This window comes from Narcine bancroftii, chromosome 7 (genome assembly GCF_036971445.1).
Source record: "Narcine bancroftii isolate sNarBan1 chromosome 7, sNarBan1.hap1, whole genome shotgun sequence".
Lineage (NCBI taxonomy): Eukaryota > Metazoa > Chordata > Chondrichthyes > Torpediniformes > Narcinidae > Narcine > Narcine bancroftii.
The window spans coordinates 192,094,829-192,116,035 of NC_091475.1; the positions used below are offsets into that span (position 1 = coordinate 192,094,829).

A 21,207-nucleotide genomic window follows, 5' to 3' on the forward strand; every position below is an offset into this window, starting at 1 on the left:
AAATACAGTTTTGTTTTATACCTTAAGGTACATATTCTGGAAATGTTAATACAGAATTTAATATGAATATATAAAATGAAGTATTTCTTATTTAAATACACAAATGGTAGAACTATCACTATGCAGGGTTTATATGATCCAGATAAATCTTGGAGAGTATTGTGATTTGGGTATTTGGATGAGAATTCAACTTACCAAGGCATAAAAAACCTAGGGCTAGTAAACCAGATTAGTGTGGATGGGTAATTGATGCTTGGCATGGAGCAGGTCAGGCTAAATTCATTTTGGTGCTATGATGAAGGAATATAAAATCATCAAAACTGAATAGAAAAGAGCTGTTTCCTTTAACAGGTAATAGATAAAGGACTTAGATTTATATTTATTATTTGAAAAGTAGGATATTATTGAGAAAAAATATAATTCACTCTAATAACAAAATAAGGGTCTGGATCTAATGTGGTAAAAGCAGAAACATTTATCAATTTAAGAAGTAAAATATACTTGAATGAGAACTTGATGTTTTCTTACCTAGAAAGATGGATAGTGGATTTGACTGGGAAGTTCTTTCAGACTGATATGAATTCCATTAGCGAAATACCTTCCCATAATGCAATATATCTCTGTAACTTTATCATTCAAAAGTAAGTTGCTTTCGATATTCAGACTGTGATACTGGAAAACAATTCACTAAGGAAACAGATGTTGGAAATATCTGGCAATATCTGCTATGTGCAGAGCAGGTAAGTTGACTTGATGAAGATTCACTGTTTGCTGCATATCTGCATTAAACTGATGGAATCCATCTTACTATCTCCAAAAGATATTTTCTGATGCCATATTTCATTTACAACAGAGGATGTCTTTAATTCTGCAATAAAATCATCTGACAAACTGCATTAATTCTACTACGTTGTTGCTAATCAGAAATATACTTCTTTCTTTGGCTTGGCTTCGCGGACGAAGATTTATGGAGGGGGTAAAAAGTCCACGTCAGCTGCAGGCTCGTTTGTGGATATACAAAGTTGCATTAAATGCCTATAGTTCTGCTTCTGTTCTGCATTCCTAAAGATTACCACTCTTTTCTTTCATTGCAGATTTTTTTGACACAAAAGGAGAGATAAATCTGGGATTTGGGGGATTACGAGGATGTGGAGTTAAGAAGCAAGATCCTCCTATTGAACGGGAGCTGCATTTATCTTTGGAAGATTTATATCATGGATGTTTGAAGAAGATCAAAATCACACGCAGGGTATAATGCTTTAGTTCACTGAACAAGTAGAAATATTATAGAGCTGTATTTTGTTATATATATTAGTTGAAAATATATGGGAGCAATTTTTTAAAATTTAGAGTTGCAGCATGTTAATAGCCCCTCCAGGCCCACAAGCCCTGTCTCCCAAATACACCAATTAATATACAAACCCTGTACGTGTTTGGTGAATGGGAGGAAACCAGAGCACCCTGAGGAAACCCATGCCGACATGGGGAGAATGTACTAACTCCTTACAGAGAGCACTGAATTCTAACCAGGGTCACTGGCACTGTAATATCATTGCACTATCCATTGTGTTAACCATTGCATCCTCTAGAGGTGCCATCCTCTACACTAATCTAATTATGTTCTTCAATTGAATAATGATGAAATTCTATTTCAATTCTTGCAGTTAAGTACTGGAAGTAATACTTAACGTTAGAGTCTTTGGAGTAAATATCTTGGAAAAAACATTATCTTAATTGACACTGAAAGATGGAAGAATAAAGTACGTATTGTTCTTTTTCCCTTTTCATATAGGAACTTATTTCCTATAAAAACAAAATAGTAATAATGCTAAAGCTGTCTGTGCCAAGAAATAGGAAAGACCATGATCTGTTTGCCAAGTGTGCAGGTTCCTGGTGTTAGATACTTGGCCAGGACAAGATTCAAAATATGAGGCTTTTTAACCTACTGTCCAGAAAGTCAATGGTAAATGCCTTTTCACAACTGGCCCAAGATCATCTGACTCAGGATAGATGCTTTAGCCAGTTTTTCTACCTGCAGTCATTCCATTCTTCCTGCTGTGGTACAGAGACTGGAAAACCATGTTTGATAAAAATTGTCACATAGTTTTTATGTTACTGGGTGAATAACATGGAGGACTAATCATCCAGAGATGATTATGAATCCTAACCTGCAACAGGCAATTTAAATTCAGCTAATTCACCTCGGCTGGTACGGTTAGTGTAGTGTAAGGGTCTCCAAAGTGGTCAGTATCAACCCCCAGTGGTCAATGGGACAGTCCAGGGGGTCGATAAATGCCATGGGGTAGATAAGGGGTCTCTAACACATGAAATAGCATTTCGCTTGCCTATTTTAACATAGCTGCTGCTGCCCCCCCCTCCCCCTGGTCCAGCACAGCTGCCCCCCCACCCCTCCAACATGGAGTGGGGAGGTTTACCTGCCAAGAACCATGCCTCGCCATCACACTTCCCCCTCATTGTGTATGCGCCAGCCGGCAGCGCACAGCCTGCGGACCCTGGGATGTTGCATTTAACAGGCAAGTCCACTTTATTGGCCCTTAATTTGTCTTCTTCCATTTGGGGGTGTAGCCCCTACACTCCCAAATAGAAGAAGACAAATTAATGTCTGGCTTGAGGTGCCACCAGATGGAGGATAGGGAACTCAAAAGCCAGGCTGTCCGGCCTAGTGCCCCCCTGTCCAGCCTAACCACCCCCATCCAGCAACTCATGTCCAGCACCTGCACCATCCAGCAGCCCCCTAACTGTCCAGCGCCCCCCCCCCCAGCCAACTGCTCCCCCATGTCCACACACCCCCTCCTCCATGTCCAGCTCCGGGATTCCATAACTGGGGGTCAACGAGAGACCACGTATTCCCTGAAGGGGTCGATGGTCTAAAAGGTTTGAAGAGCCCTAGGTAGCAGTTAGTGCAACACTGTTACAGCACCAGCAATCAGGACTGGGGTTCGAATCACACTCCTACCATGTGCAAGCCAATTGTAGAAAACTTGACCGTTTCACAGTAAGGGGGCTCATGAATTTTGAGCAGAGTCCTGGATGTGTCTGTGTGTGTGCGTGTGTGGTGGTGGGGGGGGGGAGGGGGCAAAGCCAAAAAAAGGTAGAGAATGGCTACCGTAGCCAAATATTTCCATTGCATCTACCATTGTCACTTTTACATGACAATGTGGAAAATTGTCCAGTAGCTCCTCTCTATAACAAACATTTCTCACCCTTCCTTCATTTCCTGTCCCTTCCTCCTATCGTACAGTCACCTTGAGTCGACTTGGAATCATCGCCAAACTTCTCTCTGTCATAAGGTCAGAAATGGGGATGTTTGTTGATGATTGCACAATGCTCAGGTTTTTTTTTTAAATCTTTTTTTAAGATACAACACGGTAGAAGGTCTTTCCGGCCCATGAAACCCAAACAGCCCAGTTACACCTAATTAATCTCCCAACCCCGCTGGAGCACCCAGAGAAAACCCATGCTGGTCATGGTTTTAAAAAAAAAGTGGAAACTCATTACATATTGTAGATTCGAACTTGGTTCACTGGTTGCTGTAATAGCATTAACTAACTATAATGCTAGCTGTGCCACCAATTTTTATGACTCAACAAGTAAAGTTCAAAACCTTGATAAGCAGCATTTTGTCTGCCATGCACCAATATGCTAGCGGTCTCCAAAAATGTAACTCTTTCTTTGGCTTGGCTTCGCGGATGACGATTTATGGAGGGGTAAAGTCCACGTCAGCTGCAGGCTCGTTTTTGGCTGACAAGTCCGATGCGGGACAGGCAGACACAGTTATATGTAACTATAGCAGTCACATCAACGCTATGATAAAACATCAAATCAGAGACTGTGGAATTTCCAGAGAGTGATTATTATAACCTGTCCTTTTAAAACCTTTTCACCAATTACAGTCATTCATGCAACACCATGCATCTGAAAACAACATGCATGATTGGGCCACCCCATCCCACCACCCTAAATATTCACTTCCTCCAGCATTGGTGCATCTTTGCTGAAATCCACACCATACTGCAAAATACACTACAGTAACCTGCTAAAATTTCTTCAATATCTCTTTCCATACCTGTTAACACTATCAAGAAAGACAAGGGCATTGGCTGTAAATTCCCTTGTAGTCATAGGATCACTGGAGTCTCCATCCTCCCCCCATCGACGTGATCGACCAGGATGGTTGTCTGAAGAGGGAGGGCAAAATCATTGAAGATTCCTTCCACCCTGCAGCACAGCATCTTTCAGGTCTCCCTTCGGGGAAGAGATACAGGAGGATCAGAGCCAGCACCACCAGGCTGAGGAACAGCTTCTTCCCACGGGCAGTGAGAATGCTGAACGACCAAAGGAACTGTTCACACTAACCATCCAGGACTCTCGTGTTCATGAAACAGGATTTATTTATTTATAAAGATGAATACTTGTCCTACATATATATTGTTTGTCTGTAGGTGTGTTGTGTCTGGTTGTGGGTCTGTGTGTTTTGCGTCGCGGACTGAAGAACGCTGTTTCGTTGGGTTGTACTACTAAGAATCCTTTGTTGTTGCACAATTATCCCCATGCCATCTTCAGTACCTAAAGAATATGAGCCACTACCAACGTGTAAAAGCTGTAAGGGAAGAGCAATAAATGTTGACATTGCCAAGGAGGTCCATATTCAGTGAATAAAGAGTTTCTGTAACGTGATCGGTTGTACTTGGAAACTCATGAGGAGCTCAAACATGCTTTTATTAGCCAGTACGGCCAGTATTTACAGAGGTCTTCAGGTAAATCTGAGGCAAGGTAGGTTTATATCAGGACTGACGGGGACAGAGCCAGGAGGAGAGGTTGGCCATCTAATCTACACACAGACAGTGAATTCCAGTTCACTCCATTCATCCCTTCCATCAGAAAGGAACCTGCGGGTGAAAACAGAGACCACGTTCAACAAAAAAAACATGTACAATTATTTACAGGTTGAGTCTGTCAAGAGGCCTGGTTATTCTGGTCGAGCGCCTTAGCACTGGTGGACTTTGCTCTTCCAGAACTTCCTGGTTCTTGGATAATGGGACTCAAAGGGGGACTCTGAGGTCCCGGATCCAATGGTAGCTCCGTTGGAACCTTGTATGGTGAGTTTGGGGGTTCCAGGCCTATTGTGGGCATTGGGACTCGGTTCCTGAAGGTGCCAGATCTCTGATTGAGACTGTGTCCTCCCTGTCATCTGGATACGCTACATAGGCATACATTGGATTTGCATGCAGTAGGTGCACTTTCTCGACCAGCGGGTCCGTTTTGCTTCTCCTCGCGTGCTTTTTCAGCAGGGACTGGTCCTGGTGGTGTTAGAGTGATCCCTGACATGGATTTTCTTGGGAATGCAAACATTAGTTTGTGAGGAGTCGCATTGGTTGAGGTGCAGAGAAGCTACCTTATGGAGTGGAGTGCGGTGGCCAGAACTTCTTGCCAGCATTAGTCTGGAAGGCCTTTAGACTGGAGGGCCAGTTTTACAGACTTCCAGACCATTGCGTTCTCCTTTTCAATTTGTCCGTTCCCCGGTGGTTGTAGCTAGTCATCCTGCTTGAGTTGATGCCTCTTGCGAGCAGGTACTGGTGTAGCTCTTCGCTCATAAACTATGAGCCCCGGTCGCTATGAATATAGCTGGGTTACCCGAACATGGAGGAAATGGAGAGCACCGCTCTAATGACTGTGGTGGTGAAAGTGTCTGGGCAGGGAATAGCAGACGGAAAATGTGAGTGCTCTTCAATAATGTTAAGAAAGTACACATTTCTGTTGGTGGATGGAAGGGATCCCTTGAAATCAACGCTGAGTCACTCGAAGAGGCAGGAAGTCTTTATCAGGTGTGCTTTGTCAGGGCGGTAGTAATGCAGTTTGCACTCAGCACAGACCTGGCAGGACCCGGTCATTTCCCTGATGTCTTCAATAGAGAAGGGCAGGATGTGTGCCTTGATGAAGTGGGCATGTGGATGATGGTGGCAGAGTTTATCGTGAAGGGACCGCAACTGGCTGATGTGGGCAGCAGCACAGCTTCCTTGCGATAGGGCATCTGGATGCTCATTGAGCATACCTGGCCTGTACACTATCTGATAATTATAGGTGAAGAATTTGATCCTCCACTTTGCGATCTTGTCATTCTTTATTTTGGACCTGTTCATATTATTGAACATGAATACCACAGATTGCTGATCTGTGAGCAGAGTGAATTTCCTACCTGGGCTCTCCATGGACTGTTGCTGGGTTCAATGATTTTTTTCCCTTAAGCAGCCGCTGTGTTTCGTGTGAGGGGGCGAAAAGCCCAGGCTAGTGATTGACTATAGCTAAACTATTAATCGCTTCACACTCATGGACACATACCCTCTCCCCCGAATCTCAGACAGAGTGAATGAAATTGTGCAGTACTGGGTCTATTCAACCATCGACCTGAAAGTTGCATATCACCAGTTACCAATCCGCTCCGAGGACCATCCCTACAATGCATTTGAGGCTTTATCTGTTTCTCTGGGTCCCTTTCAGTACTGTGAATGGTATCTTGGTCTTCCGGAGGCAGATGGATGAAATAATAGCATCAACTTACCAGAAAAGTTCGGGCTAAGGGCTATATTGCCCTATCTCGACATCATCGCCATATCCTGGAAGACCATGACGCCAATCTCCAGAAATTTCTCCACACAGCCAAATCCCTGGACCAAACAACTAACTATCCTGGGCTATGTGGTGGAGAACGGCATCATTGGCTTAGAGCCTGAGCGTATGAGCCCCCTCTTAGACCTCCCTATCCCTTGGACCTTCTTCTCATACTATGCCCATTGGGCACCTCATTACACTGACAAGATCCGCCCCCTCTTACCGTATCCTGAGCACATGGAGTTTCTCGTGGGGCATCTGATGTGGGGGTGTTTGGCCTGTCCACAGATGTAGCACCCCTGATCATGTGTGGGCATGGTAGTCGGTACCTGGGGCAGCTGTGCACCACAGGCCTGGCTTTCTGAGAAGGCGCCACTTTCGTTAGCGAGGTGGTCCACTCCCAGTAGGGCCTGTTCAAGGGATTTCACTAGATTTCACTGGCAAGGTCCTTCTTTCCACAACTCAATAGTCACTGCCTCCCTAATCTAGAATTCACTCCAGCCATGAGAGTATCCCGGACTTGTTCTTCTTCTTCCCTCACCCAGGTTGAGACCGCCTCGTAGAGGCACTTTCTCATCAGCGTCCATAGTTCCAAGACATAGTCTTCCAGCGATTCATTGTGAGAGTCGGATTCTCGCCAGCACATCATTCTGGGGCCTCATGTAGTGGGCCTTCAGGCCTTTGATGGCCGTCTCATATGTTGCACAGTCTCTGATGACTGCACATCCCTTGGGGCTGACTCAAGAGAGGAGGGCCAGTCTCGGGAGGCCATCAGAGTGAAAGATTTCTTGGGTGGCCACTATGTAGGACTGGAAGCACTCCAACCAGTAGGTGAATTCCTCCAGGGCCTCTGGGGACAGAGGGTTGACCTGGAATATGCCAGGCTTCAAGAGGGCTTCCATCCCATCTTCAAAAGCAAGCTAATAAAATTGTAATGTGATAGACAGTACTCGGAGACCTGTGAGGAGAACAAATGCGCTTTTATTGCCTTGCAACTAATGGCCAATATTTACAGTGGTCTTCAGATAAAACTGAGGTAAGGTGGGGGGGGGGGGGAAAGAGCATTTATATCAGGACTGACGGGGGCAGGGCCAAGAGGAGGGGTTGGCCGTCTAATCTACACAGACATTTAACAATTGGCCATGGATAACTTGAATTTTTATAGCCCTGGATGTATGTTTACCTTTGACTTAATTAATTCTAATCCTATTTCAAAAATATTTTTGTTGAATAATAATGTATTTGGTTTGTTATTATTAAACAGGTTATGAATGAAGATGGTCACACTTCAAGTATTAAGGACAAGATCCTAACTATTCAAGTTAAACCAGGCTGGTTGTCAGGAACCAAAATCACATTCCCAAATGAAGGAGACCAGGTACTTTAGGGTCATTGCAAATAAAAATAATAGCATCAACTTACCAGAAATGTATAGTCACTAATTGCTGGGTAGTTGGAAAGCAATTTGGAGTAGGATGCTAATAACATTATAGACTGAGTCATAATATAAAACACCCAATTTATATTGAGACATACATGACAGCAATAGGCCCCCAATTATCTTATAATCCCCATATGTTTTTGAAGGGTGAGGGAAAACCGGTGCACACAGAGGAAACTCACACAGACATGGGGAGAATGTACAAACTCCTAACAGACAGTGCCGGTCACTTGCACAGTAATGGTGTGGCAGTAACTGTTACCCACTTCTATATTTAATACAGGTGTGAAAAAGGGTCAGAACTTCATCATATTTTGGGAACTGAAATGGACAATTAGATCTGTAACTGAGTTTGGCGTCTCTGAATATCTGAATACCCTGTTTTTATATCTTGAACCCTGGTTGCCAGGATTTCCTCTAATTCAGGAAACCCAGCAACTGAAGGGAGGGAGATATTATTCAAAAAACATGCACTACCTTTCTCCCTCCTACCCTCACTCACCCCCTTTTCCTTAATTCACCCTATTGGATTTTCCCACACATCCAACCCCTCAAAGGGGGATTAGACTCCTGCACCTCACCCAGCAAGCCCCCAGGTCACTTTCCAGTAGCTCAGTTCCATAGCAAACAAATTGCCTGTGGCCAAGACTTCCCTCCGAATGCTTTTCGCCCAACTGAAAGTCAAAACTGTCCAACAGGTTAATATCTAGCTGGAGCACCGTCACAAGAAAAGTACATGCTCTCTGCAGGATTCGAGGTACCATGGACTTCTACTTCCTCTATCAGAAATTCTTCCCACTCTTCACCACTCTTTTAAGATTAGGAATAGGGTTTCAGCAGTTTTATTATCTTCTTGAAGCTTTAGCATACTTACATTCCCATCTTCCACAAAAAGGATGATTAAATTAATTTTGGAAAGGGTTGAGATTATGAATTCTACCCATGGCACTTTGTTAATTCCAATGACTGCTTGCATGAAACTGCAGTATTTGGTATGCTACAATCTGACCCAGTACTATCTTTAAAAAAAACCTTGTATTCATAATGGTTTCTTTGAGAGAGCAAGTTGAAAATGTTGCTTTGCAATCTTTGTTTTATTTTATTTTTGATGTTTGTTTCAAAACTATACATAGTAACATTTTAAATATACAATGTATTAAACATTTTCTTACAAACACAACAAACAAAAACAGTCTCCCCCATATATTACAAATACACTCGCCGTCAGAGCTTACATAATTTTAAAATATATAGAATATCATTGGGGAAACTACATTTTTGTATCTATAATAGTTACTTTTATACTCTTAGTTTGTTCCCTTTTATTGTTGTGTCTGGGTCCCTATGTGCCAGACCTTTACAAAAGTGTTATATTTGTTCTTTAAGTTATATGTGATTTTTTTTTCCATTTCCATAGTTTATCGTGCTATGAGTAGAGGAGAGTCGGACTTCCCAAGTGATCATGATACATTTTTTTGCTACCACCAGAGCTATTTTTATAAATTAGATTTGATATTTGGTCAATTTATGCTTATTTCCATAAAATTACCAAATAGATATAGCTCTGGGTCGCCCATGAAGGCCATTCCTGTTATCCTGGTTAATTTTTCTGCGATTTCTTGCCAGAATAGCCTCACCTTCACGTGGCACGTGGAAAAGTTCCTGTCTCAATCCCATATCTGAAACACATCTCTGATATTTCTGCTTTTGATCTGTGTAACTTTTGTAGGGTAAGATATAATTAGCATAAAAAATTATACTGAACCAATCCATATCTTGCATTTATAATTGATGTCATGCTGTCCAGCTTCTATCTGAAATCCCCATACCCAAGTCCGACTCCCATCTGACCCTTGACCTCTGTAACTCTGGTTTTGTACTTTCGTTCTGAAGAGCATAGTACATTTTTTATATAAATTTGGGTGTATTCCTCATCCAGACAGTTTGTTCAGTTCATTAATTTCAGGTGGGGTCAATGTGGGGTCCCCAACTTTCTGATTATTTGTTATTAATTTAACTTGTGGTTTATGGTATAAAGTTTTTATCCAATTTATAAATGTTCTGTCTATACCAAATTTTTCCACTGTTTTAAATAAAAAGGGCCATTCCAAACAGTCAAATGCTTTTTCCACGTCTAGGGAGACTGTAATTTTTGGATTTCATTCAGATTTCGCCATGTGTATTATAGTAAATAATCTTTATAGACTATTTGAAGAATTTCTTCCTTTAACAAATCCTGCTTGATCCATATGTATCAGTTTTAGCAAGTATTGCCCTAACCTATTAGCCAATGCTTTTGCTAGTATCTTATAATCAGGGATATTGGTCTATATGACGATCTTTTTAGTGGGCCCCTATTCTTTTTTTGCAACTCTCTAATAATTGTGGTTGAGAATGATTCTGGGAGGGTCTTTGCTTCCACTGCTCTCCAGGACATCCATTAACAGGGGCATTAATAGTTCTTTGAATTGTCTATAAAATTCAGGTGGAAATCCATCCTCCCTTAGTGATTTATTAGCATGCAGAGTGCCCAGGGCCTTTTCAATTTCTTCCCTTGTGAAGGGTATATCTAATTCTATCATTTTTCTCTCTTCTAGCTTTGGAAGTTTGACATTGACCAAAAATTCTTCCATTTCATTCTCACCTCCTAATAATTGTGATTTGTATATTTTCATATACTATTGTCTAAAAATGTCATTAATTTCTTTTTGCTTATATACTAGGGTATCTGTCTGTTTTTATAGCATTTATCATTCTTAATGACTCTTCTGTTTTAATCTGCCAAGCTAAAACTTTGTGCACCTGTTCACCCAACTCATAGTACTGTTGTTTAGTTTTTAATATAGATTTTATTTTGTCGTGTATGTTTGTATTGTATCATATCTTATCTTTTTTTCGCCAGTAATCTGTATTCTTCTTGTAGTCCTTTTCTTTGATTTTTTTTTCAAATTCTTTATTACCTTTCTCCAAACTGTTTACTTCTGCCATACGCTCCCCTTAAGATTCTTTATATAGGACATAATTTGTCCCCTTAAATATGCTTTGAGCATGTTCCATATTAGAAAACTATTATTAGTAGACAGCAGATTTGTTTCACAAAATATTTCTATTTGTCTCTTTATAAATTCACAGGTCTGTTCATTTAAGCAATGTAGTATTGAGACGCCATCTGTATACATTCTCTTTCTTTTCCATTATTTCTAAAAGTTAATATTAATGGAGAATGGTCTGATAGAAGCCTCACAAGGTATTCTGTTTTTATCACTCTATTTTTTGCTTTGCAATAATTTTAAAATCATTTGCCTATCATCTGCCAGTTATTCCTTTTCTGCTTCAGTCTGCTTTGAGATAGTGCTGGAGAAACAGGTCATGCAGTATCTATAGGAAGTCAAAGGAAACCAACGTTTCAGGCCTGAGACCTTCATCAAGGTATGAACAAAAAGCAGGAAGGCGTCTGAATGAAAAGGTGATGGGAGGAGAGGAGGGGGAGGAAGGATCTGGGGGAGGAGTACAGTGTGACAGGTCATAGATGAATATGGTTTGGAGGGTAAAAGAGAAAAAGGCTGAGAAGCGATGGGGAGGGGATTGCTCTCTGAATGGAGAGGGAAGGGAGTGAGGAACAAGGAAAGGAGACAGAGGGATAGGGAAGGAGAGATTTGGGGGAGAGGTTTAACAGAAACTGGAGGTTGATGCTAGTGTCATTTGGTTGGAGAGTGCGCAGTCTTTAGGTGTTCCTCCAATTTGTGGATAGATTGGTAGAACATGAAGCCATGGATAGACATGTTGGTGTATGAATTGTGTGTGGAATTAAAATGATTGTCCATTGAGAGGTCCCTGTTTTTTGCAGTAGACAGAGTGAAGACGCTCAATGAAACAATCACCCAGTCTATGTCCATTCTCTCCAATGTAAAGGAGGTCACAATGGGAGCACCATATGCAGCAGATGCCCCCTTCACATTCACAAATAAAGTGTTGGTTAATTTGGAAGGGCTGTTTGGGGTCCCGAATGATAGAGAGGAGGTGTGGGCAGAAGTGCTTCATTTCTTGCTGTCTCAGATGTAGGTACTGAGGTGTCGATTAGTGGGAAAGGGTGAGTGGACAAGAGAGTCCTGGAAGGAGTGGACCCTGCTGATAGCTGAGAAGGGGAGAGGAGGAGAAAATGTTTCTGACGGTTGGATCACGTTACAGGTGGCGGAAATTGCAGAGGTTAATATTTAGGATGCAGAGGCTGGTAGGGTGATAGGTAAGGGCAAGGAGAATCCTGCCCTTGTTATGTCTCTCATAGTCAGATAGTCAGGCATGATTATGAGCCTATCCTTTAATTTTTGCTTGCAAGAATTTTCAGCTATATTTAGTGATTTTTTTTGGTCAATGGTTAAGGCTTCATTCAGACTTTTTATAAAATAATAGAGCAATGAACTCATGTACCAGCAATATGGCTGTGACATTTCAAAGTGCAACAAATGAAGGGAACCCTGTGATAGTACAGATCTATCACCAATGTACATAGTGTATATAGTTACTGTATCTAGACTGTGCTTACAGCGATTGGCTGAGAGCTAAGCCACACCTATTGTTTGGGCCTTAAAGGGTTGTGTCCCTAGCCAGGTCGGATCATTCCGGACTGGTCGGCCACCTGTGAAGAGCTCCGGTCTTTTGCTAATAAAAGCCTTGGTTTGGATCAACAAGTCTTTGGTTCTTTCGACGAGCTCTACAATTTTATTAGCAAAAGGAATTTTTTTTGAAAGGGATGGAGCGTTTAACTCGGCCAGAAAAACTTGATATCGACCCACAGTCAGCTACAGCCTTCAAAGCCTTTAACTTCTGGCTGCTGAACTTTGAAAACTTCCTGAGATTCATTCAGGTGGAGGAGGATAACCAGCGTCTAACAGCATTGCTGTCTATGGTGTCCTTGAGAGTCTACGAGAACATCCAGGATGAGACCACTTACACCGCAGCCATAAAGGTACTGAAAGGACTGTATGATCAACCGGTGAACAGAGTTCATGCCCGGCTCATGCTTGCGTCGAGGAAACAACAGCCCGGTGAGTCCAGCAGGGCATATTTACAAGTACTAAAGGCATTGGGCAAGGACTGTAACTGTGTGGACAAAACTGCTGCCGAGATCACTAGCGACCTCATCCGGGATGCCTATGTGGCTGGGCTCCGATCGAACGAAGTGAGGCTGCGTTTGCTCGAACAAGGGGTAGAAAAACTAGAGGACGTGGCCCGGATTGCAATCACAATGGAGGATGCAGCCTTAAAGTCCACCGAGCTCTCTAGGGACTGGACCCCTCGTTCTGATGTGAGTAAAGTGCCCTTCTACCCTACCCCTGACGGCCTGTCGGCTGCTGCTACCCTGCCCCGTGCGAACCCGAAATGTTATTTCTGCGGGAGGGACAAGCACAGCAGGTCCCAGTGCCCAGCAAGAAAAGCCAGGTGCCAGAAGTGCCTTAAAAACGGCCACTTTGCTGCAGTCTGTAGGTCTAAAATGGCCGCCAGCAAACACAGTGCCTCGTGTGAAGCCCAACCGCCACTATCCCATTCAAACTCTTCTTCCCCAGAGCTCTCGTCCAATGAGAGCGAGGGCTCCCCTGCACGGCAACGCCTGACGTCACGGAGACGCCGAACCCGGAAGGGGCAACCCACCGTCGCAACCATGGTGATGGCCTGCCTCTCGCCCCCGTGCGGAACACTTGACACTACCGCCGCTGCTGCCGCCGCCACAGTCACCCCCGGGGCCGACGCTACCGCCGCTGCTGCCACCGCCACGGACACCCCCGGGGCCGACGCTACCGCCGCTGCTGCCGCCGCCACGGACACCCCCGGGGCCGACGCTACCGCCGCTGCTGCTGCCGCCACAGACACCCCCGGGGCCGACGCTACCGCCGCCGCAGCCACCCCCGCGGCCAACCAGGTGCTCACCCTAGCATCCATCGCTGACGACCGCCAGGGCCCGACCACCGATCACGAGCAACTACAAACCCCACTACTTACCATTCACCCGCCACAACAGCACTTCCGGGAGGTTCTCCAACCTGCTCCTCGAGCGTTGACTACGTCATCCCGTTGCGTGACGTCATCCCGTTGCGTGACGTCATCCCGTTGCGTGACGTCATCGCGCAAAACTCGCCTGTCAACTGCTTCAATAACATTAAACCAGCAATGCTCTCATCCCCTCACCAGAGCAATGGAACTGATTAAAGTGCATGGACACTACACCAATTGCTTATTTGACTCTGGGTCAACTGACAGTTTTATCCAGCCAGATCTGGCCCTCCGTTGGGGACTTGACATTATCCCCACTACCCAGAGGATCTCATTAGCGACGAGGTCGCACTCGACTGGGATAAAGGGGTATTGCATCGCCACGCTGGAAGTACAGGGCGTGACGGTCACCCACTTTAAATTATTCGTCCTTCCCCAATTGTGCGCCCCAGTGTTGCTGGGATTAGACTTCCAGTGTCAGTTCCAAACGGTGTCCCTACACTTTGGGGGACCCCACGCCCCCCTCTCGGTCTGCCATCGCCATCGCCCCACTCCCGAAGCACCCGAGCAACCCGCCCCCGTGCCCCGGGGCCAATCCTGCGGCCTTTCCACACTCCGGATTGCCCCGCCAGCACTCTTCGCAAACCTCACCCCTGGCTGGAAGCCTGTGGCCACCAAAAGTCGGCAATATAGTTACGAAAACAGGCAATTCATTAGGAGTGAGGTGCGTAGATTGCTGGATGAGGGCATCATCGAACCCAGTTCAAGCCCCTGGAGAGCCCAGGTGGTGGTTGTCAAGAATGGGGAAAAACTACGGATGGTGGTCGACTACAGCCAGACCATTAACCGCTTCACACTCCTGGATGCGTACCCCCTGCCACGCATCACGGATGTGGTGAACCAGATCGCCCAGTACCGCATTTTCTCCACTATTGACCTACGTTCGGCCTACCACCAGCTCCCGATCCGCTGCGAGGACCGACCATTCACGGCCTTTGAAGCGAATGGGCGGCTATATCAATTTCTCAGGGTACCATTCGGGGTCACAAATGGTGTCGCGGTCTTCCAGCGGGAAATGGACAGGATGGTGGACCAGAACGGGCTAACCGCTACCTTCCCGTATCTGGACAATATCACCATCTGCGGCCACGACATGCAGGACCATGACGCCAACCTAGACAAATTTCTTCAAACTGCCCGTCAGCTAAACCTGACTTACAATTTGGACAAGTGTGTTTTCCGGACCACACGACTCGCTATTCTAGGTTGTGTGGTGGAAAACGGGATAGTCATGCCAGATCCTGACCGCATGCGTCCCTTAATGGACTTACCCCCCCCACATACCCAGAAAGCTCTCAAACGCTGCCTGGGCCTTTTCTCTTATTACGCACAATGGGTTCCAAACTACGCCGACAAGGCACGTCCTCTTATCAAGACCACCTCTTTTCCCCTCTCGACCGAAGCCACAGCGGCTTTCGATCGAATCAAATCTGACATCGCTGCTGCGACGCTGCACGCGATCGATGAGTCTGTCCCGTTTCAAGTCGAGAGCGATGCATCCGACTTCGCCCTGGCAGCCACCTTGAACCAGGCCGGTCGGCCTGTAGCCTTCTTCTCCAGAACCCTCCAGGGTCCGGAGAGTAGACACTCCTCGATCGAGAAGGAGGCCCAGGCCATAGTTGAAGCGGTACGTCGTTGGAGACATTACCTCGCTGGGAGGCGCTTTACACTGTTGACTGATCAACGCGCGGTCTCCTTCATGTTCAGCAACACCCAGCGTGGTAAGATAAAAAACGACAAAATCGCCAGATGGAGAATCGAACTCTCCACCTTTAACTATGACATCCTGTACCGGCCTGGTAAGCTCAACGACCCGCCTGACGCGCTCTCCAGGGGGACGTGCGCCAGCATACAGATGGACAGACTACGGAAACTCCATGAGGCGCTCTGTCATCCAGGGGTCACTAGGTTTGCTCACTTTGTCAAGGCGCGCAACTTACCCTACACAATTGAGGAGATCCGCTCCATGACCCGAGCCTGTTCGGTGTGCGCCGAATGCAAGCCCCACTTCTTCCGTCCGGATAACTCCCACGTCATCAAAGCCACCCGCCCCTTCGAGCGTCTTAGCGTAGACTTTAAGGGACCCCTACCGTCGACCAACCGTAATACCTACATCCTTACGGCCATCGACGAATACTCCCGCTTCCCATTCGCTGTGGCCTGCCCAGACACCACTGCCACCTCAGTGATACAGGCCCTTCACAGTATTTTCACCATCTTCGGGTACCCCAATTCCATCCACAGTGATAGGGGGTCCTCATTCATGAGTTCAGAGCTGCAACAGTACCTTCTGGAGTGTGGCATTGCTTCAAGCAGGACCACGAGCTATAACCCACGCGGTAATGGCCAGGTCGAGAGGGAGAATGCCACCATATGGAGAGCGGTTACACTGGCTCTCCGGTCTAAAGGTCTCCCCACCTCTCACTGGCAGGAGGTTCTCACTAGTGCCTTACACTCCATCCGCTCCCTCCTATGTACTGCAACAAATGCCACCCCCCACGAAAGGATGTTCCTTTTCCCGAGGAAATCCGAATCGGGAACCACTGTACCGGCATGGTACACCGTCCCTGGCCCCGTCCTTTTGCGACGCCACGTCCGGCACTCAAAGAATGACCCCTTGGTCGACCGAGTGACTCTACTCCACGCGAACCCACATTACGCATACGTGGAGTTCCCAGACGGGCGGGAGGACACTGTTTCGGTGCGGGACCTAGCTCAGGACGCGGTAGACCCAGCAAACCCCTCAACTCCTTATGCTCCAGGCCCCGTGCCGCAACAGATGGACCAACAGCACCCCAATGACTCGGGCCACCCTGCCGACAAAACGACTGGGGAATTGAGCGACGGAGCAGTCGCACCCGATGAGCCCGCTGGTGACACCACTCCAGCGACCCCAATCCCGGCACCACGGCGGTCACGCCGGATGGTCAGACCCCCTGACCGCTACAGTCCTTGACCTACCCCTTCCTTTTCATTCTCTCCCTCGTTTTTGTTTTTTTTTTTCCCCGGGTCAATTCTCCAAGAAGGGGTGAATGTGATAGTACAGATCTATCACCAATGTACATAGTGTATATAGTTACTGTATCTAGACTGTGCTTACAGCGATTGGCTGAGAGCTAAGCCACACCTATTGTTTGGGCCTTAAAGGGTTGTGTCCCTAGCCAGGTCGGATCATTCCGGACTGGTCGGCCACCTGTGAAGAGCTCCGGTCTTTTGCTAATAAAAGCCTTGGTTTGGATCAACAAGTCTTTGGTTCTTTCGACGAGCTCTACAAACCCAAAATGCTAATTTGTGTTCTCTGGTTGCCATTGTCAGACTTTAGTAGTATTACGATTATTGTAAAATAGAAGAGGATAGTAGAGTGAGTACAGAACCCTTTGAGAGCAGAACTTGTGAATTAATAAGAGGGAATGCTGTTAAATTAATATTTTGCATCAGTTTTCACATTGGAAGCCATTACCAAAATCCCAAACTGTTTAATGGGAAAGTTTAAAATAGTAGAGTTTGTAACAATGTTATGCCATTCAAATAATGGAAGTTCACCCTTATGCATTTCACAAGTCACTACCCAAAATCTTGAGATACTGAATAAAATTCAGATTCATGGGATTTGTCGGAGAATAAATAAATAAATAAACATAATTTTTATTATTTTCAACTTGAATGCTTTAACGCATGCATGGTTGATGTGGATTCACGTTCTGTAAAATCAGAATACAACTGTTTTCTAGGACCAAATGTCCTCCACCTCATGTTATGTGATGGAAAAATGAATGGGACTAAATGCCAAGATACTGGAGAGTTTAAAAGGAAACGGCTGCAGAGATAGTTGATTCATTGAAGTTTTAAAGCCCACTGATTTCTGGCAAAGAAACAGTAGACTGGAAAACTGTAAATTGAGCTCCATTGTTTAAGAAAGGAGGGAGACAAAAATAGGTTTTTTAGCTTAGTATCTGTTATTGGCAAGATACTGGAGTCTACAATCAGGGAAAAAACAGCTAGTCGTTTAGAGAAGCTGAATGTATTCAACAAAGCCAATATGATTTTATGAAAGGCAAATCATGCTTGAGAAATTTTCTTAATTTGGATGTAACCATGCCCCCATGATTCTCGGCCCCCGCCAAAAGCAGAGTCATTTGATTATCCAGAAATTGGACAAAATGCACACTAAAAGCTGGTGCACAAGATAAGAACACATGGTATTGAGGTAGGTGTGTTAGCATGGACTGAAACCAGAGACAATAGGGAGTGAAAATAAACAGGTCTCTTTCAGTTTGGAAGGACATAACCAATGAAGTGCCCCAAAGATTAGTTGTTAGCTCTCATTATTTATAATTTGTATTAATGATCTCATTAGAGGGCAGAGTATTAGTTGTCAATGACATTAAAACTGGTGGGAGTGCATGTTGCAATGAGAATAGTTAATCTCAGGATGTTGAGTAAGTGCATGGAAACTTGGCAAACGGAGTCCAATGTGGGAAAAATGTCAGTTCCTGTAATACCAACAATGGTGGTCCAGTTCAGGCAATATTAGCAAAGATGGGTCGACCTACAGACAGGAGGTTGAGAGGCTTGGTGCAAGAGCAACAACCTGAGTCTCAATATGGACAAGACAAAGGAGATGATTGTGGATTTCAGGAGGATGAACTACCCCTCCCCACTATGTATCAATGTCTCTGTCATAGAGATAGTGGGGAGTACAAAAGTTCCTTGGTGTCCATTTAAAGAATGACCTATTCTGGACCCACAACCTCCTCATTTGTAAGGAAAGTGCAGCAGTGCCTACACTTCCTAATGAGTTTGAGGAGGGCATGGCTTCTGGCCACCATCCTAACAATGTTCTATAGGAGCACATTAGAGTGTCCTGGCTGGCTATATCATAGTGTGGTATGGTAGCTGTAAAGCATCAGATTGGAGGTCAGTACAGGAGGTGATTAAAACTGCTGAGAAAATCACTGGGGTTTCTCTTCCCTTTTGATGATATCTAAAGGGAGCAGTGCTTAGAGGGCTCAGAGAATCATTGAGAGCCCTTACCATCCATCCCGTAGTATCTTTATGAGACTCTATCTCCAAGGAAGAGGGACAGGAGCCAGGATGGGAAACAGGCTTCTTCCCGCAGGCGCTGAGATTGTTAAAAAATCCTAGAAACCTGTAAAGTCTTTTTATTTATATTGATCTTGGATCACTATGTGTATATATATATATATATATATATATAGGATGTACAGTATGTGAGCTATGGTCTGGAGATACTGTACAGCTCTGTCAGAAAAGTGCTCCAGAATTTCAGTAGGTCATGCAGTGACTATAGGGTGCAGAGGTAAAACTAACTTTTCGTGTCTGAGCCCTTCATCAAGGTATGAACAAAAAGCAGGCAGGTGCCTATCAGTTCGTGGACTTTGGTAAGAGGAATCTAAAGGTCGTCTGTTATCTAAATGGAGGAAGATTACAAATGAGCTAAGTACTAAATGATTCAGATATTATTTCATATGGATTGCAAAAGGTTGCTGCAATTAAATGGCATATTGACATTGCAAGAGGATTAGAGTTTAGAAATAAGGAAGTATTATCAAAATTGCACAGGGTACAAGTGTGATCATAACTGGAATACTGCATCCATTTTTCTCGTGCCTTATTTAAGAAACGTTACACTGGCATTGAAGTAAGCAGTGAAAAAGAGATTCACTAGGTCAATTCCTGGGACGAGAAGGTTGTTCTCTCTTGAGCAGCTAAAATAATTGGGTATATTCTTTGGAGTTTAGAAGAATGAGAGATAGCCTGAGTGAAATATACAAGATCCTAAGGAGTCATGACAGGGTAGATGTCAAGATGTTTCCACGAGTGAGAAAATCTTGAATGAGAGCATACAATAAAGATCCCTGCTATCTGGCATCCGCAGGGATTGGTAGATGCCATATAAGTGAGTTTTCTGGTTGCTTGAGACTGCGCATTGTGTGAAGGAAGAACTAACAGCGAGGCGCATCAGTTTTGAACCTACATTTTTTTTACCCATTTATTTTCCACGATTTTTTTTGCCAGTTGCTTGAGTTCCGGATAACAGAAATTTTACTGAGTACACTTAAAAGATCAAGGGGTGATCATTTAAAACTGATATGTTCAGTATCTTCTCATAGAAAACTGTGAAGGTGAGATCACTGAAACTGTGTAAAGAGAAAGCAGATAAATCTTTGAAGAATAAAGCATCGAGGGCTATGAGGAACGAGCACAAAAAAGGGGGCAAGGCCGGGGAAGATCAGCTATGATCATATTTAACAGAGGGGCAAACCAGGAAGTTGAGTGCCTTTGTTCCTAATTTCTTAATCTTATGTTCTGCTAAAAAATTGATGCAATCAAATGTCTGATTTTATACATTATTCAGTAACTGCACCACATATGCACTGCAGAATAGTTGACTAAATTCAATTGACCTAAATTTTTGTAATTTTTTAGACACTCGAAAATGTAAGCCTGCTTATATTGGAAATGGTGTTCACAGGTTTTGCTCTTTTATGCCAGGTAGTTCATTGACATGTAATATTTTCCAATTATCACAATGCAATGAAAATAAATGGTGTATTTTTTTGCAGCCATGAGGAGAATCATCCATTCCTAAAATAGTTTTCTCAAGTGTCAACTAACTGTGATGCCAGCCACATTCGCCTTTTGCTGCTAAGCTCGAGAGGATATTGATATTCATCCTTGGTAGTCACTGAACCTGTCATTCATGTGCATCTAATGTGTGCAAGCTGAAATTCATGGTTTCCGATTTCTTGCAGTATTAAGCAAATAATTTTTTACCAATTTTGCATGTTGTTTATTTTTCTCTCCTCCTGATTCTCATTCTTCCTTTCCTCTCCACTTGTCACTGTGGAACTTAATGCTCCTCATGCCACTATCTTCTTTTAAACTGCAGCTGCGATGTCATTTACAGCTTAGTTTTCATTCCATTGATGTATCAGGGAAGTAGCCAAAGCTCTCTGCTGTAGAAGGAAAAGCTAAGTTTCTCTCCCTATGAATTCAGTGAAGAAGCAGAACCAAAGAAGCTTTACCTACAGAACACTTTTCCCTTCTGTGAAATTCCATAGACC

The 21,207-nt window shown here is 44.3% G+C and overlaps 1 protein-coding gene across 3 annotated transcripts in view; it reads left to right on the forward strand.

Moving 5' to 3' along the window:
* dnajb13 (DnaJ heat shock protein family (Hsp40) member B13) overlaps positions 1–21,207 on the forward strand; it is a 61,330-nt gene that overhangs the window by 27,829 nt on the left and 12,294 nt on the right. For 2 of the 3 annotated variants that reach the window (XM_069891811.1, XM_069891812.1), the window contains exons 4-5: positions 1,095–1,249; positions 7,895–8,008. In XM_069891811.1, the coding sequence (XP_069747912.1) occupies positions 1,095–1,249; positions 7,895–8,008 (269 nt within the window). Of the gene's footprint in view, positions 1–1,094; positions 1,250–7,894; positions 8,009–12,667; positions 13,377–21,207 lie in introns of those variants that run through there. The other variant, XM_069891813.1, reaches the window with a different exon arrangement.